The sequence below is a fragment of the Lissotriton vulgaris genome, chromosome 11 (assembly GCF_964263255.1).
Source record: "Lissotriton vulgaris chromosome 11, aLisVul1.2, whole genome shotgun sequence".
In the NCBI taxonomy this organism is placed as follows: Eukaryota; Metazoa; Chordata; class Amphibia; order Caudata; family Salamandridae; genus Lissotriton; species Lissotriton vulgaris.
The window spans coordinates 352,063,421-352,086,383 of NC_141699.1; the positions used below are offsets into that span (position 1 = coordinate 352,063,421).

Sequence of the window (22,963 nt, forward strand, 5' to 3'; positions counted from 1 at the left end):
GTGTGTACAGTTAGGTGAACTATACAGGTTACAGTGGTGGCTATTTACAAAGAAGAGGCATGACTCGGAGCAAATATTTAAATCAATTGTGGGACAGCTGCTATACAATCATAGGCACTGTATGAGTCTTATTCGCCTCCAAGTACGTCGACGGCGTTTCGACCCTTAGAATGAGGGTCTCATCAGGACAGGGAGTGAGGGACGTCTTGTAGTGGGCTAATGGAAAATGTAACCCATGTGTGTGGAAGTAAAATGAATTTACTTACAGTGGACCCAACCGGGCACACTGTCATAGATACCTTGGTAGCTGTAGTATATCTGTCTCAAAACGGACAATGCCGCCACTTCGCAAAATAACCCACGGGTCTCTGGGCGCATTGTCCACTAGCTCAATCGCTAGCTTCCGCAGTATATCTATCTCAGAACGGACGATGCCGCCACTGTAACCTGTATAGTTCACCTAACTGTACACAAGTTGTTTCTTTGGTTACTTCACAAATCACTGGGGACACATTGCACTTTGTATATTGTATTATATGTCGTAGTCAAAAGTATTTTTGATTATTTTGTCATTTGAAACATATAAAAAATGGTTTGAAACTGATTTAATTGTGTCTCTCTCTCCTTCCTGCCACCTTTTCTCTAATACTTGGATTGGTATTAAGTTCCCATTTTATCAAATATTCACTAAGTGATTTTCCACAGGAACCACGACTGGATGAACAGCATACAGATGAATTATGGTGCAAAAATAGCAATGCTGCGGTGACAACGAACATGCTTCTATTTGCGCAGGAAGCAGTTCCTTCACCTTCAACAGAAATACGATTGAAGGATATGATTACCCATTTAGGTATCAAATGAGCATATAACGTCTGCAAAGGATACCTTTTATAAGAAGCATTGTCAAAACCAACATATCGACCTTGTTCACAAATGCTGTTTACATGTGTTGAGTGTATAAAAACGAATTATCTAATTAAAACCTGTCCTATTAGCTTTACCAATACTGGGGATAATGCTGCAAATTAGGTTGCTTATTTTTGCAAATGTTCATATAGGAGACGAATAATTGAATGCAACAAGCAGCATGATGATTGAGTGTACTCTTCAGATGTAACAGTCCCTTGTGCATTCTGATGGAAGCACTGCATAGAAGGTGGCATGATACACTAAAAGAGCCAGTGGCATGAAGTGAGGGAAATATTATTTTGGTAAATCCAAAGACCACTGTATGTATACTTAGTGCTATAGTAGTGTCCTATAAACTGGTGCTGGTCATCTTGACTTCAGAACCTTTACTATCATCTTTCTACAGTATATTGTTCCTTAGAAATCATGCTATAAAGACATGAATGGACCTTAGGCTTACATTTCAATTACTTGGGAAACAGAGCATGGAGCAGATGCTCCAGGTTCTATTGCTGCCCCAGCTATCTGGTATTTTCAGTCATGACTATGTGTTCATGAGATGCATGCCCCTGAGATTTGGTAGTTGTGAAGACTTACTGTGAGTGATAGTCTTTATCCAGCACCAGCGGACCCCTTGTTTGATCTTTGACGTTTGAGACAAGCCAGAGCATTAAGGTATCTTCTAGTGAATGATGGCCTTTGGACTAGACCTTTTACCCTTGACCTTCTCCACACTAAAACATAATTTTCTGTGGGGGGAAATCCCAGTCACGTTTGAATTTTTTGTCAGATTCACATCTATCTAAACTCTAAACCACTGAGTTCTACCCTCATGCACCTAGGACCACTGAGGAACTCGAACAAGCAGCAAATGTATAACAACATACTTAAATCAATGTGACATTTTGTCTTAGACCTTAAGTTAAAATCATCAGGGCTTAAAGCCAAAGCAGGAGGGATGGGACTCCTGAATAGCCTACAGGTCACAAAAATGTCCAGATAGGATAATATTGTCCATGCAATTTCAAGTGCATGGCCTTACTGCACAACTAGTATGAACTGTTTGAGGTAGTATGTCTGCAACAGAATGTGCTACAACCTTCTGCTGTGTTTTGTTGTTCACCATATTAACTGCTTGTCTGTAAGAAATTGGGTTATAAGTTGAGGTGAGTGGAAGCCACACTCAAATAATCCTTGTCAGGGTGAACCACAAAAGTTACAAAATAAACCTGTCCTTAACCTTCTGGTATCTTGGCACACGAGCAGTCATGCCTAACATAGAAGCAATGTGAAAGTATTTCTGAAGCACTCAAGCAGTAATAAAGTTCAAACACAGCACAATAAAAATCCAAAATCGATTTAAAAAACAGAGTTTACTTTATGACAATGACACCAAAATGGCAAAAGTCCAATCAGTAGAACCGGAGTTAAGATTTTTTTAGAATTTCAGGTGAAAATAGCCCAAAAAGCACAAAGCACTACTTGTGGTCACAGAATCCTTCTAACTTGAAGATGGTCCGGACATCTCTCAGCGGGATAGGGAGCTGATTTCAATACAGGGGGGCAAGGTACGAAAAAGCTTTCCCACCCATCCTCACCTTCCTTATCTGAGGAACTACAAGAAGGCATTGGATACCAGAGCGGAGAGCCCTAGTAGGGGCATAGCGCTTAAATTTCGCGGCGAGGTAGGCGGGGCCTATTCCAAACACATGGATGGTGCAACAAATTTGCCTTTGCGCACCGGAAGCTAGTGAAGCTGTTGGAGGAGTGGAAGGGAGGCAGTTCTAGAAGGGACATTTAGGACCAAATGAGCCACGGTGTTCTGGACTACCTGAAACTGGTCCAGCAAAGATTCATTAGCTGGGACAAGCAGGGCGTTTCAGTAATCCAGTCTGCTTAATACTAATGTCTGGATAAGAGTTTTCTGTGCGGAGTCAGGAAGAAGAGGGAAGACTCGTCTCAACAGACTAAGCACATGGAAACAGGAACCGACTGTGTAGGTTACATGATCCTTCATGGTCAATGCTTGATCAAGACGAACGCCCAGATTTTTTAAAGCTAAATTACGCAGGGGGGGCACCAAGATCCTCTGGCCACCAATCCGGTGACCACAACAGAGGAGCCTCTCCGAAAGCATGATCTCGGTTTTCCCTTTGTTAAATTGGAGGAAATTACTTCTCATCCAATTGGAGAGTGCAATCATGCCAGAGAAGAAGTTCGACTGGGCAGATAAAGTAGATTTGTTGAATGAGAAGATCAGCTGAGTATCATCAGCGTATGAAATTGGCATAAACTCAGAGGACCTCAACAGATCAGCTAAGGGCGTGAAGTAGATATTAAACAAGATGGGGCTCAAGAATGAACCCTGAGGCACTCCCTTGGTCAGCTCCATAGTAATTGATCGAAAAGGCCCAAGGTTAACCGTCTGCGAGCAATTGGAAAGAAAGCTTGTTATCCACCGCAGGGCTAATCCACCAATTCCAGATTCCTCCAGTCTCCTGAGCAAAATCTTGTGGTCGACTGCGTCGAATGCAGCCCAGAGGTCTAACAGCACGAGAAGAATAGATTGGCCACTGTCTAAGGCCAGCCTGATGTTATCCGTGACAGCCAGAAGGGCTGTCTCCATGCTGTGTTTGGGCCTAAAGCCTGATTGTGATGAATCAAGGCTACCGGAGGATTCAGCATCGTCTGACAGATGTTTATTGATGTACTTTTCCAAAAGTTTGCTCAGGAGAGGTAGTTGGGAAATAGGTCGTAGCTAGAGAGATCTTCCATGGAGGCCTTAGTGTTCTTATGAATAGGTATGATTTGTGTCGCTTTCCATTCCATAGGAAGATGTCCCTCCCTCAGGGAAAGATTAAGAAGGGTACAAATGGGTGCAGAGAGTTGTTTGGCAAGGGAAGAGGAGATTTTGGCTGGTATGATGTCGAGAGGAGTGTCTGACTTCACTGTCCATAGTAAGATTTCCACATCTTCACAAGATAGAGGGGGGAAGCTCACAGTGGTGGCTAGTGACATTCGAAATTACCGGGGCGTAAAATATAGGCATCGGTACTGCGATTATGGGGATGATTGGCAACGGTGTTTGGTCAGGTGTAATAATCGGAGGTAGCTTCAACCTGAGCATGCTCCGCGCACCATCTCTCTTTCTAATTTAGTTCAGAGTTAAAGTTAGCATTTTCTATGAAGTAACTTAGTTTTTGTTTTTCTGTGCCCAAAATTAACTTTAGTAAGATCCATCCTACGGTTATTTCCCAACTTATTTCTGCTTGTAAAGATCAGTTCATTGGCTGTGAGCAAAGGTATTATCCACGTCACTTCTGTGTGTTTTCGATAATGTCCTCTGCTGTATGTTGGTGCTAATTACTTACACTGACAATAGGCTAATTGGTCAAATTATCATCAGAAACCTATTACTTAGACTGCCAATGATGGGAAAATGTATGGAACTGTAAGGAATAGACCAGTTAGTGAGCATACCAACAATGAGGAATTGAATTGAAATGACGGCGATGACCAAATTAGTGAGACTGCTATCAGAGGCCAGGGCATTTGCTGATTAATGCGATAACCGGTAAATTCGTGAGACTGCAATGCATAGGCTAATTAATGAGCAAGCCGAACATGTGGCAATTAGAATGCAGTCGCGGCCGGCAATACGGGTGGGGGGGTGGAAATGGTGTTGTCGCCCTGCGGAAGGGAGAGATTGGGGAAAGCAGGATAATTTTAAATAAAATAATAAAACAAAGTCAATAAACTTAACTTACCTTACCTTCCCGCCTTCAAGTTAGTTCCGACTCCAGACGTTCTCGACTCCCGCCCGCCGTCCTGATCGTGAATTCGTCATCATGCAGGAAGCCAGGCAGCCTCCCTCCCCTCCACCACAGCACAGCGCTGTGATTGGTTCGGCCGGCTGCCCCAACACCACGTCATTTCATTGTATGCTGCAGCATACAGAGAACAGGGAGAGTGGGAGGGTTACTCGAGGGCAGGGGGGAGCGGCTTGCCTGCTGTTATTAATACAGTTAATACTGTCTGTCTGGACAGCCTCTCAGGCTGCCCAAACAGACAGTATTAACAACAATGGGGAAAGCCACTCCCCCCTGCCCTCGAGTAACCCCTCCCACTCTCTCAAGCAGGAATTTATGCTTTCTCGCCGTGCGAGAAGGCAGAAACAAATAGTAGTTCTCTACTATTTGTTTCTGCCTTCTCGCACGGCGAGAAAGCAGTGGGGCGGCGCCCAAACGCCCCCATGGAGGATCCACCACTGGAAGCTCACCAGCGGATGCCTCTTCAAACAGGTAGGAGGATTATGATTCATAGGAGCCAGCTGCGGACTACCTGCTGAGATAATCTTGTTATAAATTAGTTAAATTTTCTTTGTGAAGTGACCTGCTTTTGTATCAGAGAGTGCTTGAGACGGGGCCTCCTGAAGATCACAAGCTTTAGGGTTGGCAAAAGATTTAGGAATTTGATATAAAGCTTTGGGAGTGTTTCCTGCCTGATTTAAGTATTGAGCAATAAAATAATTCTGGCCGATTTAATGTTTTTATGATACTGGGATAGAGAGCTCTTATATCTCTCTTTATCATTCCCATTATGGTTTCGACGACAACGTTTTTCCAGGTTTTTGCATTGATGTTTTTCATTACGAAGCTCAGGTGTAAACCAGGCAGTCTGGGGATGCCTGGCCTTACTGGATAATACTTTCATGGGGGCAAGCTGATCAATAGCAAATCTGGCTGAAGTATTGAAATGGTTAGACCCTCCTCGACATTTTTGGGTTCTGTGTCTCAAGGCGATGCAAAAACAGCTGAGAAAGAATCAGGAGTGCTTTTATGCCATTGTCGGTAGAGACTCTTAGGGCCTATACAAGGTGCTGCTTACGCTCTGGAACCCTGAAGTTGAAAGTCAATAAGAGCGTGTTTGGACAAACTAAGCGTCCGGGGGGGGGGGGTTGTCCGCATTTAATAAGGGACAAATTGGTGAAAATAATGTGCAAAGTGTGACCTGCTACATGTGTTGGACCATCATTGATTTTAACTAAATCTAAAGAGGCAAGATCAGCCTAAAGAGAGGCCGCTTAAGAGTTATTCAAACACTCGCTATGTACATTTAAATCTCCCAGCAGAAAAACGTTTTTAGTGAAGATAACATAAGGTGCTGTCAGTTCCATAAGCTGAAGCGAAAAGTCAGCAAGGGGGCCTGGAGGCGAGTAGACTGGAGCACCTTTCCACCTATATTGTGGGAGTAAGTCTATTCGGAAAACTAAGATTTCAATCTTATTTTTGCACCGTTGCTTCAGTATGGTAACTTTGATACTGTCTTTAGGGACTGTGGCTATCCCTCCACCCACTTTGGGCTGTTTATCTAATCTTTGAATCAGATGGGAGGGATTTAACGTAACCTAGGAAGCCTTTCCAATCATAGCTGGGGTTAATTAATGGTCGCCCTGTGTCCTGCCTAGTGCTTTGGGAGGAGGGGTAACCTCAATAAGGGGATCTTGGCAACAATCTAAAGGAGAGGCACAGGAGCTGGTGTACTCTTGGTCAATTCCTATACTCTGATATCGGCAGAACTTACATGAAAAAGGGCCCTCGAAGGAACTGAGAGTCTCCACTAGATCACAAGAGTTAGAATGGCACCAGGATTGTGGCCCTTCCCTTAATCCCAATAATTCCTTACTTTAATAAATCAGCATGGAGCCTGGGTCTTGATCTAGCAAGAGACTGGCAGGGTTCCTGGCGACTGAAAGGCACGGACGGGTGCAGACGGGCGCAGACAGCTTTGCCTTTGGCGTGCCCGCTGTGCGCGTCCGCTGCGCGTTCTGCCCTGCATCCGGTTTTTATGGAGGAGGCTGGTGGACTAGACAACCAACCTCCCAGTCAGCCAGAAGTTGCCTGGCTCTTCCTCCAAGCAAACGGGATAGTCCTGTGATGGACCGGGGAGAGGTAGAAAATGAGGTAAGGGGTAAATAAGGAGTCAGCAAATGCACATGCAGCAGTTAAAACACAATTAAAAACACGTCAGTGCAGCAATGAAACCGGCATTCAAAATAAACTAACATGGCAGCCGAGTATCAGCTTACTCGTGCGCGAACGTTTTGCATTGGCATTTGTTGTGGAACGTCTTTGTTGGCCCAAACTGCAGGTTTCGCTGGAGCTTCGAACTGGTGGTCATCATATGTGGTCCTTTCTTGGCACCCTACATGATCATGAGGTGCCCATATCTTTTGTATCTTCATCTACACCTTGGGGTCTGAAGGAGTACACTCTGATGCCAAGGGTCCATGGCCAGGGGGCACCTCTTGGGTAGCTGTAGCTCAAATAGGTCAGCAAACTGATCCTTTGAGTCACTTCTGGTGAGCTTGAGTTCAAGGCCAACAGGTCCAATCTCTGTTCTTCAGACAGCAGGGCAGTCGTTGTTCTAAATCTTCCACAGGTCCAGGAGTGAGCTGATGAGAGGTTCTGAAAGTGCCACTCTTATACTTGGTGCCAGCCTTTGTGTGGGGAAATTTGCAGGCCTACCATGAAATCCTACTTTTGAAATACCATGCACCCTGCGATATGATCCTTGAGGGCCTACCTTAGCTCCTTCCATGCTCATAACAAGCTCAGCTCGTCATGAGGCACGGTGCTCGTGTGCTGATGACGATCTGAGCTCGTCATGACCACACCCGTTTCTATTGACCTTCAGCACAGCAGGGGGATATCTCAAGCAGCCAAGGTGTTAAGGATGATTTACAAGTATTAACAAGCAAGAAAGAAAAAGGAAGAAAGGAGTGAAAGGAAAGAAAAGAAAGAAAAGAAAGAAAGTAAGAAAGAAAGGTGGAAAGAAAGAAGTAAGTAAACAAATAATAAAAGAAAAAGAAAGGAAGGATGGAAGGAAAGGAAGAATAACAGAAATAAGGAAAAAAGAAGGGTTGAAGGAAAGAAAAAAGCAGGAAAGTAGGAAAGAAAGAATGAATGAATGAACGTGAAGAAGGAAAGAAGGGAACAACAAAGGAAAGAAAGCACAAAAACAAGGTAAGAAAGCAGATAAGAAAGAAGGAAGGAAAGGTGGAAAGAAAGAAGGAAGGAAAGGTGGAAAGAAAGAAAGAAAGAAAGAAAGAAAGAAAGAAAGAAAGAAAGAAAGAAAGAGAAAGAAAGAAAGAAATTAAGCACAAAAAAGGAAGGAAAGAAAGCAAGCAAGAAAAAGGAAAGAATGAGCAAAAGGGGGAATGAAAGCAGGAAAAAAGGAAATAAAGCAAGAAAGCAGCAAAAAAGATGGAAAGAAAAGGCAAGGGAAAGACGGAAAGAAAGAAAGAAGGAAAGACAGAAAGAAATCAGGAAAGAAAAAAGGAAGGAAAGATGGAAATAACATGGAAGAATGAAAGAAAGAAAGGAAGAAACGGGGAAAAATAAGGAAAGAAAGAAGGAAAGAAAGATGGAAAGAAAGAAAGCAGGAAAGGAGAAATGATAACAAGAAAAGTGAAATTAAAGAAAGAAAATTAATGAAACAAAGAAAGGAAGGAAGAAGGGGAAAACAAAGACGGAAAGAAAAAGGAAATTAAAAAATGTTACAAGTGTGGCAAATGAAACATGATGAAGGCTGATAGTTCTTCTGGACAACATTGATTAAAGAACCATGGAGAAATTGAGTCCAGAATATGTGTTTTGTGAAGAATTGTCTGCCTATGAATTCACATGTATAATATTGAAGCTTTTGGTTTGTGTGCTGCATACATAGTAAAAAGAAAATAAGTTAATACAGAACAGTTTCAATGGACACAATCCGTTATACTGTGAAATGTCAACAGTCAGATAAACAAAGTGAAAAAGGAATTTACAATATAATTGACAGGAGCTAATAAAGAATGGATTGTGGGCTGTGCTCACATCTGGTAGAATGGTCTTGCTTTCACCCCAAGTTCTAAACACAAAGGCAACACTAAAGTAATTATAAAATAAAAATAAAAACACTGGCACCACCTTGTGTGCAGATGTGCTCATTATGAAAGATCAAAATGTAGTCACTCAAACTGAAGTTAACCAGTGGCTGAAGTAGGCTGACCCATTGCCCATGCAGTAACAGCCAGAAGCAAAACGTGAATGGCACAACAGACCAATTGAATAAAAAAAAGTGTCTGAAAGACCCTTTTAGCAAATATATTATACATATAATTTTAGTAAAATCAAAAGTGTTTTGGATAACACCTAGACCTAAAAAGTAAGGTTTAGGACTTGCAGAAGGCTTATTTTGCATGGTCGAAATGGCATTTTAAAACTGCGTTACCACCTGCAGTTTTAGCACCACTTTAGTGGGTAGCACAATAAGTGTTGCTGCCCACTAGTAGTATTTAATTTACAGTCTCTGGGTACTGCTGTACCATTTACCAGGGACGAATAAGTAAATTAAAAGTGCCAATTAGGAATAGGTCAATTTTACCATAGTTTGTGCAGAGAGCACAAGCACTGTACCACTAGTTAGCTTGGGTAAAGTGCATAGAGTATTAATACCAACAATAACGGGTTCAGTAAAATAAGAGGTATAGGCAAAAGTTTGGGGGAACACCACACTAAGAATATCAGGTGTAACGCTAACACCTTAGGATAATAGAGCTTTTTCTGGACATCTTTTTTATTATGTGTCAGATTGCAGTAAAGTTCTGATTTTATGTGATTAAGAGCTTCTTTCATCATTATGTGTCTTCCAATGTGCTGATCCAATTCTCAGCGTCATTTACTTTTTCCTTTGTGGTTTCAATAGTATTCTCAATAATGCCATGCTCTGAGTGATGATCATATTTTGCAACACTATTTTCACCTTCATTATTTCCCTAAAAATAACTACCAGTTAGGGCTGAGTCCTCCTAGATCAGCGTATTGCTTCTGTTGAGGTGGGTTGTCAAAGGAGCTTTCTGACAAACACTTTGAAAGCCACTACATTTGCTTACTTGTTGTCAGATTTCCCCATTTTAAGTTTAGAACTGCTGCTCTATCAGAAGGCGCTTGCAAGGTATAACTAAAGTTATTTTGAAAGCTGGACTTAGGGAGAGACATGGCTTCTTGGCAGCAAAAGCTCATAGATTTTCTAGACTGCATACACTTTCCGAACCTGCAGCCACTCTGTGGACATGGCTATCCTCAGAAAGTCAAGAATTCAAAGGGAATACCTAGGGCATCCAATTGGAGTGCAATATGATCTAGGGCTAGACAAGAGTACCGCCATGAATGCTGTCCAGTAACGACTGACAGCCCAGCGAGGAGGGCCTGCAATCAAAAGGGTCATGTGGGTACACATTGGGTTTTATGGTTCTCGTAGCCCTAAAACCAATGGAAAATTAGATTGACCTCAGTCTCATTTGGGGCCAATTGTTATAGACGGGGAACTTCCTTTTCAACGCAACTTTTACGACGCATGCCTTTACATCGCAAGTTTTACAACGCATGCTGTTACAACGCATTGCGCTGGGGGGCGCTCTAGGATAGGGAATAGATTTCATTTACTATCCAACACCTTCCCTACTATCCATGGGGACTGGAGTTGGTATAGTAAATTAAACTATTCACTATCCAGCACCCCTCAACACTATGCGTTGTAACAGCATGTGTTGTAAAACTTGCGATGTAAAGGCATGCGTAGTAAAAGCATGCGTTGTAATGTCATACAACCGTTATAGACTTTTAATATCACTATAGATTAGTGGGACCGATCCTCATGGGCATTTCGGAATACTTCATTACATCTATCATAAACTTCATGTACTCATAAGATACATTTGGTGTCTGTGTAGTCAGACACTGTGGGCTTCTTTTTCGATCAGTCCTCTGTGCTCTTCAGTAGATGGGAGGTGAGTCCTCATAGTGCTTTACTGATCATATCTTTTTATTAGGGTTTGAAAGCAACATCCAGATACCACCGCCTACAAACACAGGCCGATGGGGAGTCATTAAAAAATATAGAGAATCCCTAAGATCTGATGCCAAGGTGCAAGACACATCTGCACCCCACCCACCAGGTCCTATCAGCAATTAAAATCTACTGGAATGGAAAGCCATATGTCCTCTAATTAGGGTCATTGGTTTTATTTGTGTAATTCACACATTCTTTTGGGATGATTGTGAGCTCCATGGTATCTAGGGTATTCCATTTCTCTAAATTTGAAGATAAGTAGCCCAGAAATGGCGCTCAGTTGGGTTAAAAAGCATGGTGAGACCAACAGTGCAAGAATTCACTCTACATTATCCACCCTTATAAGTAAATGGCAGACTTATGTCAAAAAAGCAGCACAGCCATCCACATTTGCCATTATTATAAAAGAAAAATACACTATCATTAACATGTGAAAGTGAAATAGTCATAACAAAAATGTTATGCAAATTTGATACAGCAGAGGTCGTAGGCCAGATGTCAGATAATGTGTACACATGAGACATACTCACTCACCGGGTTTTGTGGTGCTTATGTTAATGTCCATGGAATGAAATAAAGAAATAGAAACTTACTTGCACATCGTGCTCCCCAAACTTCAGTTCCACTACACACCTATCAAATGATCAAAGCACTTAAGTACCTGGGTCCAGTTCCCTTGCGTTTTTTGGGATGTATGTTGTTACTACGCATGCTTTTACAACGCATGCCTTTACCACGCAGGTTTTACAACGCAAGTCGTTACAACAACTTGCGTTGGGGGGCCCTGGATAGTGAATAGTTTAATTTACTATTCCAACTCCAGTCCCCATGGATAGTAGGGAAGGTTTTGGATAGTAAATTAAACTATTCCCTATCCTACAGCGCCCCCCAGCGCAAGTCGTTGTAAACAATTGCCTTGTAAAAGTTGCGTGGTAAAGGTACTGCGTGGTAAAAGTTGCGTTGTAAACGCTGTTCCCCGGTTTTCTGTGTCCCTTTCATTACTGTGGGCTGAAACTCCTTGGGGTTTGAAGTCCCCCCTATTAGCTGTTGCCCAAATCATCGTGGATTTGTAGGGCACCATCAATTTCATGTGTGCCATACCCTCTTCGATATTTAGGTTAATTACAGTGTCAGTGGTAACATCATCCACTGGTCCACTAGACGACACCTCTTTGCTTGTACCTCTAGGTAGCTTTTAGGGTCGTTACATACCTGTGGGCCGAGTCCATGATGCATCATGGTCAGCTCAGAGTCCTTCATATGACGAAGAAAGTAGGAAATAGGGACTACACCGAACGCTTTGCAGGCCTCCAAGTATTTCTCCTTGCCCGTGGGATCATACACCGTTTTAGTTTCTGTTTGAGAAAAGAAAACGTTATGAGCTACTTTTAGAAGTCAAGCATACAACAAAATAGGATGTCAGAGGTACAGGAGTATTTTACTGACAAAAACATGGAGCAGTAAACTCTGGCTACTCTGTAAAACACTGCAGTTCGCATGTCATTTAATACAAGGCCATAGAAATATGCAGATCAGTAGAATAGTCTGAAGAGAACTACATGAAGACTACTTTTTTAACCATGCACATGATATCAATATATGTGCATTTTTGAATAAATCAGCGCACATTCCACTGAATCAGCCTATTTTTCGACATTATGTAGCATTTAGTGGCCAAGTTGAGGTGGGTGGGGAAGGGGGGGGGGGTTAATTTATGGTAAAAACCAATTGCATTGGCAAAAGGGAAATTATGTGTTAGCCTTGGAGGAAAGGGAAATTAGCCCCAGTCTGGTGGAAATAGTGCAGTTGCAAGTGTAGCCCAAAGGACAAATAGGTCTTGTTTGCAATAAGAAATTATTAAGTTATATTATATTGCAACGATGTTATATTACCTGATGTTCACAGTCTTCAACACAGCACTGTGGCGCTGTTTAGAGTTAATAAGCCTGGTTGGATTGTCCTAAAATAAAGGTTGCTGATATAGGGGTTCATGAGCCTTAACCCATATCTGTGTATTTGTACCCCGATTTTAAGTGTGCTTTTGAGGGTGTTTGTTGCTATTACTCTAGTGTATTTCCTGGTCCAAGGTTAGGGGTATGCAACGCTTTGTAAGCCCGCAAACTTTTGCAATCCCTGTTTTTTCCAGTTGAGAAACATGGAAGTCATTTATGGGTCGTCAGGGGTTGCAGCTGTCAAGTCAAGTCAAGTCAAAAAATTTGTATAGCGCACTACATACCCAGAGGGTCTCAAGGCGCTTGAAGAAGGGAGGGGAATTACTTGTCAAATATCCACGTTTTAAGTTGCTTTCTGAATGCTAGGTGGTTCTGAGTAAGGCGAAGATGAGTGGGAAGTGAGTTCCAGGTTTTAGCTGCCAGGTAGGAGAAGGATCTACCTCCCATGGTGGTTTTGTTGATGCGAGGTACAGTGGCAAGGGCTTGGTTGGAGGATCGTAGCTGGCGGGAGGGGGTGTAGAAGGACAGTCGTGTGTTGAGGCATTCGGGTCCGATTTCGTAGAGTGCTTTGTGTGTGTGGGTTAGGAGCCGGAAAGTAATCCTCTTATTGACGGTAGGCGTGGGCGGAAAATCCGTTCCGCTCGCGGATTTTGCGGATTTTCAGGAAATCCGCAATCCGCGAGATTTGCGAATTTCCCGCAAAATCCGCAAATCCGCGAGCAGCGGATTTTGCTCGCACTGCTCGCACTGTTCGCGTGAGTTCGCGCCCCGCGAATAAGTGCAAAATTGCAGAAATACGATCTTAGCAAAACTGAAAGTAACTACTTACCAGGTTCAAAAGTTCAGGCTCATCATTAGTAGCCATTTCCTGGAGTGCTTCCTGAGGGGCCCCTCCAGAGTTCAGTTGCCAGTTGAAACTAGCATGTGACCCTGCTCTGAACCTCAGAATAGTTACACATATGCCACAAAGGTCCTGAATTACAGCTAAGGGAGACAAGCAGGAGCCAGGCTGGAAGTTAAAATCCATTAATCAGCCCCTAATTCATTATTGTCAGTTGGGGCAGGGCAGGTGTTGTAACTAATTTTGCAACAATGAAAGCACTTAGCAAGTGCAAAAGATCACTAATCAGGGCGCACTAAGGAAGCAGGTGCCAGCTAAAAAAATATTCTGTGACACATGAATCAGCCCCAAATTAATTCAGGTCACTTGAGGCAGGGAAGGTGTGCTTTGCTTTGCCGAAAATAATGTACACTGGACAACCAGAGGGTGTGGTGATGAAACAGAGGGTGGCATGGGTGGGCCAGAGGGTGGCATGAGTAGTCAGAGAGTGGCAGTGGTGACAGAGAGTGGCAGTGATGAAGAAGAGTGTCCCAAACAGGCTGGACACGTAGAAACAACAAGTTCGCGAAACTTGCGACCCGACAGGTAAGTTCGCAATTTGCGAAAGTGTACAAAACCCTCGCGAACTGGCAGAAACACGGGCGAACACAAAAAAAAAAATTCGCGGGAATTCGCGGATTTTGCGGATTGCGAATCCGCAAATCCGCAAAATTCGCGAACGCGAGATCCGCAAAATTCGTTCAGGCTTAATTGACGGGGAGCCAGTGGAGGTTTTTCAGGTGGCCAGAGATGTGTTCTTTACGCTGTATGTCTAATATGAGCCTGGCTGAAGCGTTCTGGATGCGTTGGAGTTTTTTCTGGATTTTTGCGGTGGTACCGGCGTAGAGGGTGTTTCCGTAGTCCAGTCGGCTCGTGACCAGAGCGTGAGTGACTGTTTTTCTAGTTTCGGTGGGGATCCAGCGAAATGTTTTCTTGAGCATGCGAAGAATGTTGAAGCAAGATGAAGAAACGGCGTTGACTTGTCTGTTCATCGAGAGTGAGGAGTCCAGGATGACGCCCAGGTTGCGTGCGTGGTCCGTCGGGATAGGTGCTTTTCCAAGGGCCTCTGGCCACCAAGAGTCATCCCAGGCGGAGGGGGAGGTGCCTAGGATGAGGACTTCTGTTTTGTCTGAGTTCAGTTTTAGACGGCTGTGCTTCATCCATTCGGCTACTTCTTTCATTCCTTCATGCAGGTTGGTTTTGGCCGTGTTCGGGTTTTTGGTGAGTGATAGGATCAGTTGAGTGTCGTCGGCGTAGGAGATGATGTTGAGGTTGTGTTGACGTGCGATGGCTGCGAGGGGGCTCATGTATACGTTGAAGAGGGTGGGGCTGAGTGAGGACCCTTGGGGTACGCCGCAGATGACTTCAGTGGCCTCTGACTTGAATGGTGGGAGGCGGACTCTCTGGGTTCTTCCGGTGAGGAACGAGGTGATCCATTCCAGTGCTTTTCCATGGATTCCGACGTTTCTGAGGCGTTGTAAAAGGGTGCTATGACAGACCGTGTCAAAGGCTGCGGAGAGGTCGAGGAGGATGAGGGCGACTGTGTCTCCATTATCCAGTAGAGTCCGAATGTCGTCTGTTGCTGCGATGAGGGCGGTTTCCGTGCTGTGCTTGGCTCGGAAGCCGGATTGTGAGGAGTCGAGGGATTTGTTGGTTTCGAGGAATGCGGCGAGCTGGTTGTTGACCGCTTTCTCGATGACTTTGGCCGGGAATGGGAGGAGTGAGATAGGGCGGTAGTTTTTGAGTTCGGTGGGGTCAGCTGTGGGTTTCTTCAGGAGGGCGCTGAGTTCGGCATGTTTCCAGCTTTCCGGGAAGGTTGCGGAGTTGAGGGAGCAGTTGATGACGTCTCGGAGGTGCGGTGCTATGATGGAGTCTGCTTTGTTAAAGATGTGGTGAGGGCATGGGTCAGTTGGGGATCCTGAGTGGATGGAGTTCATCAGGCGGATGGTGTCCTCAGTGGAGATTGGCTTCCAGTCATTGAGGATGTTCAGGGGGGGTGGGGGTCCTGCAGGTGGTTGGGTGGGTTGGTTTTCGGGTCGGTTGTCGAAGCTGTTGTGGATGTCTGCAATTTTGTTGTGGAAGAATGAGGCTAGGGAGTTGCAGAGGGCTTGAGAGGGGGTGATGTCGTTGGAGTTGGCCGAGGGGTTGGTAAATTCCTTGACGATGTTGAATAATTCCTTGCTGTTGTGGGCGTTGTTATCTAGTCGGTCCTTGAAAGCGGCTCTCTTGGCAGTCCGGATCAGTTGGTGGTGTATGCGGGTGGCGTTTTTGACGGCGTCCTTGGTGCTGGTGGTTGGGTCTTTTTTCCAGGCCTTCTCAAGGGAGCGGCAGAGTTTCTTGGATTTCTTAAGATCATCGTTGAACCAGGAGGCCTTCTTGTTGCCTAGTTTGATTTGTCGTTTTTTCAGTGGTGCTAAGATGTCGGCGGTGTTGGATAACCATTGGGTGAGGTTAGTGGCTGCTTGGTCTGGGTTTGAGGAGTGGGCTGTGACCCCTTGCTTGCCCTTGCGACCCCTTTAGCTGCTTTTGCGACCACTGTCTTCAGTGTTGGCAAAATCAGTGCCAAGACCTTTGGGGCATTGTAGGTGTTGGTCTCTAACCTTCCTTCGGCCCATTTTTTATTAAGCTGTTAGGAAATAATTGTATTTGATTCGCTATGAGCATAAGACTTTCTCTAGTAGTTGTAGTAAGTAAAATTAAATTCATTTAAATCTATGTTGTGTGAGTGAGCATGTTTATTATGTGTGCTTGTTTGTATGTGATGACATGTGTCTGTGTGTGTGGTGCATGAAACTGAGAGTGAATGACAAGTACTGAGAATGGGTGTGAATGACTAAGACTGAGGGACAGATTTATCAAGACATTGTGCCAGTACAAAGTGATGCAAACTGGTAAAAAGTCTTGATAAACTATTTACTTTCCAGTGCAAAACGTTTTTTACTCTGGGCAAAAGTGCCAAAAGTGTTTTGTGCTGTTTTGCGCCACTTTGCATCACAGGTCCTGCCATGGGTGTGATCTGGGCATTTTCATGCTACAACCCACGTTTTTTAAGCAAAGCCCTAGCTACTAAAAAAGTTAGCCAGGGCTTTGCACCAAAATATAACACCTTCTTGAGGCAGGCAATTAGTTGGAGAAATGTTTTAATTTCTCTAACTTTTTTAATATTACATGTGTGGCGCGCTATACAATACACATGCAATGCGTAAAAAGTGTTAAATTGTGTCTAGGCATAATATAAGTGTCAGTGAGTAGGAATGAGTCAGTGAGTGAGCGAAAGAGTGATGCAAACAAGAGAGAGTATGTGGGTGAGAATGAATGAGTATGAGGCAATGTTAGAGAGTGTGAAGGAGTGTGAGCAAGAATGAGTTGGAAGAAGTGGCAATGAGTGAGCATAACTTTGAGTGAAATGAATGAACCAGTGCAACTGAATGGCAATGAATGAGTGTGTGTGAATGAGTCAATATAAGTGAGAATGAGGTGCTATGCTTGCATGTATGCCCTTGATCCAGGCATTCTGTAAGTAATTCTTGCCTTAAAGACCCACATATGGCAACATTTTGGCACTGGCATACTGGAGGCAGCTCTTCCCATGATCGGCACCTGTGACAAAATGCATGCAAACAAGGGTACACCTGGGGTTATACTTGGCATATGGGTATGCCGATGACAAAATGCTGCCACTGGCATGCTGGAGAAGATTCTTGATAGAGGGGGCACTCGTGGCAAAATGCTGGTGCTGGCACATTGAACATAATGTTTGCCATAAGGGAGAACAACCAGGGCATATAGGAGGGGTACATTCATGGAAAAATGCTGGCCTCGAGATAATTTTTATTGATCACGCATGGTTTATGGACAGCAATATTTTCTAAATTCTGGCAGTGGCATACTGTATGTAATTTTTAGGCTAAAGTGGCACCCATGGCATATGGGAAGCACTCATGTCAATATGCTGAACGGGCACAATCAAGGTAATTTCTGACTTATAGGGGCCACCTACAAATTTTTGAAAAAAATGCATCAACACTTGGGGGGAGCCAAGTTAAATTAGCCCTGGGACACTTGAATATTTAAAGGCTGCTTTTTCAGAGTCTCTGGTGTTTTAGCAAACTTAAGATACAGTATCTTGTTCCACTTTTTATTTTACATTTACATGGGGGAAGATCCCCCTCGTCCCCCAGAAGTCTCCCTAGAAAATGTCAGGCTCACTTGCTACAATTCAGGGCAAGTATTACATCCCACCCCTTTCAAAATAATCAGTGACCACTCCAAGGAGAGAAGGAAATCAATATTGTGATGAGCACTTTCCTTTCTGTCTCTGTCACACATATTGAGACTGGGGCATTACACGATAGGATATGTACAATTAATACATTCAGCAGTGCAATATGCATTTGTATGAATAAATAAAAAAATATCTAAAAAGAAACATTTTTAAACAGATTTCTGTCATGTTTTATTATTGTGAATACATCAAAAATGAAGTGTCTGAATAAAACCATCACCTGTGTCCTTCACACGAGTGATATAGCCTTTTAAACAATCTTAAATTAAAATGTACCAACAGTAAGAGATAATTTAGGTCAATAATACATTTCATACTCAATATTTGGCCTATTTCAACTAATACATGTCGACATAACTACTATTTGTTTAATTTAAATCTCTTTTTTCTTCTCCAATGATTTATAAACACATTTCTCAATACACTATACAGTAAGGGAACTATACAGTAGGGCAGTAGGGGAACTATTAAATCGTGACAATTTGTGGTATAAAAATGTAGATTGCTTGTGCTGTTGTTTGTTTTGTGGCACTACATCCTCTTCAGATGTACACATAGATTTTCAAGTAATACCATGAGAAATGTGTCATAATCCCCTTGCATATCATGTCAGTATCCAAATACAAGTGGTATCTAAAACACACATTTTTCTATGTTGTGTTATTATATTAATCATGCATTTAATATGGAACTTCAACATTGTGAATTTATATGATGTCATTCAGGGTAAGTTCTTGAGTTGTTGCTTCTGAGGAAGATTGAGGGTCAAAGGTCATAAGATATCACTTCCTCTGATGTTATTGAGGTCAAGGGTATGTGATGCCACTTCTGCTACTCCTGGCAATTTGGTGAAATGATATCCATGTTCATAAGGCTTGCAAAGGTTCAGAGTTTTCCTGCACCTTCACCCACACAAAGGGGCACATTAGGATCCCGTCGTACAGAGGGACCGCCCACCATAAGGGCGGGGGTCCCGTGCCTGCCATTAGGATGCGCACCCCCCACAGTGGCGGGAGCATCCTGCATCCCTAACATTGAATGTTAGGCATGTTGTGCACTTCCATGCACAACATGGCAGGCACTGCGCTGTGCCTGCCATGTTGTGCATGGAACTGCAGGGGAGTACCATAGGTAGCCCCCATGGGCACCCCCATGCCCCCATAGTATTTGGGGACCCGCAACGGGCCCCTCTAGCAGACTCATGCCTTTCCGTGGCAGCGTTGCCGCCACGGAAAGGCATTCCTAAACGCACATTGTAATATGGCTGGCGGTGTCTGAAAGACACCGCCACCATATGGCAGCCTTTTCCGCCCTGGTCGCAAGTCGACCGGGGCGGAAATGCGGCGGACGGTCTTTACGTCCGCTGCGGACCCCCAGCCATAATAATATGGCGGGGGTCTTTTCAACATGGATGGCGGTTGGATTGCCGGGCCGGCAGTGCTCACCGCCGGCCCGGCGGGGCCAATCCGCCCGCAATCCTAATGGGGCCCAAAGCCTTTCCTTGAGACTTACAATTTTAGTAAAATAATTTTGCAACAAGACCCATATAGTGTGATTCACACTACCTGTGACTTTGCGGCGTACTGCCATGCTGGAAATGTATGCAGGATATTTCCTATGCAAGTTTACATTTTCATTTTGCAGTTTTTCTTGACACAATGGTTGTGCAAGAAGAGCACTGTTTTCCATAAAGGGCATATTCTGCAGAGCTATTTATTTCACGTTAAATAAGGATACGTGCAACTTAAATTTCAGCTAAATTCACAATTTCCCTACAGATATCCTGAATTAAAAAAACGTTCATAACTAAGCTGAAACATTTTCCATTGATCTTTCCGGAGGTTTCACAAACAGAAACGTTTGAAACTTTTAAACCCTGTAATAGTGTTTCTTATCACTCTCTTCATGTGATTGACTTTCCCTTGAGTGCCCATTGCAACTCGTTTGGGTTATCATCACAGAAGTCTCTATATGGTAGCCGGTCTTGTGACTTACTGCTAAGATCTTCAAGACCTGAGAACAATGGGTCAGGGTCCTGGTCAAAGAGATGAGGGAAAGCCCATGCCTACCGGTGAAGGCTACTTTTAGGTCTCGCGGCGGATGCTTCTCTGCAATGGCAGAGGAGCGTCGCCCCACTGCCTGCCTCAGAGTCAGCAAACAAAAAACAAAACAATACTCTAGCATCGTTTTCGTTTTCTTTTTTGTTTGCTGGCTCTGAGCCAGCTTGTGCATGGAGGGGCGGGGCATGGGGGTGGGAGGAGAAGTGCTTGTGCACTCCCTAAGTATGCATGTGTGTTTGGCCAGCCGTCTCCGGTCGACCAAAACACACATGCGCACTTAGGTTTCTCCATCCCGGCTGCATTCAGCAGCCGGACTGGAGAAACCACACAGACTCCATGACCTGAGCGGAGAGTCTTTCTTTGCCCACTCACGCCAATTCCTGCACTGCTCTGCAGCAATGGGATTGGATGGGCGTCTGTCCCAAGGGTTGCTGGGACCAGGAGGAGGCCAGCAGGAGCAACTTGATGTGGGAGGCAGCCGGCAGCGCCAGGTTCGTTCTTTTCATTATTATTATTAACATGCTGCTGTGTGCTCCCCCCCATCTGCACTCCCCTCACCGGCCTATGTTAGTGGCGGCGACCACTAGTCTCGACCCACAGACAGCAGTAACCGCCAGTCAGACTTCTCATGTTGCCAATAAAGTCCAAAATGTATAAATAAAGTACAGAGTGGTATTTTCGCCATCCCCGTTCAGCCACTGGATTTTGACATTTGTATGAGTTGCCATTAGCTTGTTGCACTGCCATTGAAGCCATGGCATTTTGTAAAGTTACAAACCATTTCTATTGTTTGTCCCCAACCCACTGCTGTCTCTGTGTTACTCTTCCCCCAGCCCCATGGAGGATGTTGCCTTTGCTGCCATTTGCTACTGCCAGGTATTTATCATGGTTTTAGCTTCATGGGTGCTTGTTCAACTGCATCTCAAGGATTAGCACAGCCAAATTATTCCAAAATGGCCAACGTGCATGCACATGCATGTACGACAGCCATCTTGTAATGAATGTTCAAAAATCATGAGAATATACATTACAAGTGTTTATGCTTGGCAGTAATGTAGGAGAATAAAATAATCTTTGCAAAGGCAATCTGCTGGCACCCGATAGCAAAGGCTAGAGACCTACTGGTTTTGCCAATCATTATTTAGAAGGGCATGCAAGAGATAAAGATAAGTATTCAAGATAGGGTTGTGACTTTTGAGCCAAGATGTCCTATTGTCATCATGAATAGCTGTCACTGACAGGTAGGCAGGCTGTTACGAGAGTGGCTTGATATAAGATGGAAAGCTGTGGGATGAACATGAGCTTAAGGGGAAGGGTTTCAGCAGGAATGGATAGACACACTGATCAGTGAAAGAAAGTATGGATAGATGGATGAATACATGGAAAGATTACACCAACTCCATGAGAGTAGCTCAAAATTCCAGCTCTCACCAGCACAGAGGTGGCACTTTGTAGGGCAGAGTAAGACAGTAGGTTTAGGTGCCACTTCAAAGGATCTCTAAATTAAAAGACAAGGCATGAAAATGGCCTTTGATTAGTATGTGGGGTGCTCCATATGTTTTCAAGGAGAGCCAGAAATCTCTTCATCTTTCCTGCGGAAGGAAAACACGTCCTTCAGAGGAGACACCCAGAAATGTGATCACTAGTGAGAACCTACTCTAACACTCACCTGTTCTAGGACATCACTTTCATCAGACAGCATAATAATTTCAACTTTCACCTACAAATCCTAAACAATACATCCACCTCATTAGGCCTCACCTGGCTTGCCACAAACAGCATTGGAATGCTCGTGTCAGTGCTTCAACCATACGCTGATAATGTGCTAGCCCACCCACTCACACTCTCAGCTGAAGGTAGAGTAGAGGGCATGAGATGAAACCCAAAGATAAAAGCCTTGAGAGGAAACCCAAAGATAAAAGGAATCTAAGGTATAGAAGGAGAGAGTACAGTGTCTCCTTGCAGATTCATTGAGGGGATTCAGCAAGTCCACCATGCTGACCCTCCAACAAATCATGGCCTTTGAAAGGAGATCTGGATATGCCTCTTTCCATGTTTAATGCTTCCACAACATGTTACAGGTCCTCTTTATTATAGTAGCTCAACCCACTCTGAAAGCAGAATGTCACACTGCAGTTCCAATAATTCAGGTTGAGGTGATTGTTGAGCATTTTAAAAATAATTATGGTAGTGGGTTTGATAGAGTTTAGGAAGGAGTCAGAGCTCAAAAGCATGTGCCCTATGTCTACCACTACTCTAACCCCACTGGGCCCTGAGGGGATGGTCCTCTGTTGGATCTTGTTCCACCGATGAGAGGGGTTGAATTTAGGGTTCCCAGGCACATCAGGTAGCTGCTCAATGAGGGCCACTAATTGGCAGCCAACTTACCAAAATTCCCACATAAAATGTATCTCTAATTGCAAATTTTCAATAGACAACCAATAGAACACAATAAGAGTCTCAAGCAAGTTAAAGTTTGTTAGTTATTGTATTAGGGTTTCAAAATGCATTATAAAAAGTAATCTCTTTATCAATTCAGTTAAAAATATCACAGTTTTAATTAAAACACCTAGCATTTGGGCAAGGATGGTTCTAAATCCACATGCAGGGTTACAAAGACCTGCTACCGATGAGGAAGATGAATGGTTATCCAAACTAATAGAATTGATCCTATCAGGCGAGGGGGAAGTAAAATGTATGAGTCTCAAAGGGCGAGTCGATTTAGCATAAAGCTTAAGCAAAGAAGAACATTCTAGTTCTGCAAGAAAGATCTTCTAGTGAATGTAGCATCCACAGATAGTCCTAAACCAAAGGATGGTTTGTACCTCAAAATCAGTCAGAATGAAAGGTTGTCGGCATCACACAAAGGGCATGCATCAAAGATCCAGATAAATCGAATTGTCAAAAAAGGGGAAAGGAAATCAAAACAAGTGCACTCCAACAAGCAAAATAAATTGAGTGTGGTGCCCCTTCTTTGGAG

The 22,963-nt window shown here is 43.8% G+C and overlaps 1 protein-coding gene across 1 annotated transcript in view; it reads right to left on the reverse strand.

The window, feature by feature from the left end:
* LRRC74B (leucine rich repeat containing 74B) overlaps window positions 1–22,963 on the reverse strand; it is a 323,752-nt gene that overhangs the window by 214,934 nt on the left and 85,855 nt on the right. The window contains exon 3 of the mRNA XM_086943322.1: window positions 12,019–12,161. Coding sequence (XP_086799448.1) covers window positions 12,019–12,161 — 143 coding nt within the window. The remainder of the gene's footprint in view (window positions 1–12,018; window positions 12,162–22,963) is intronic.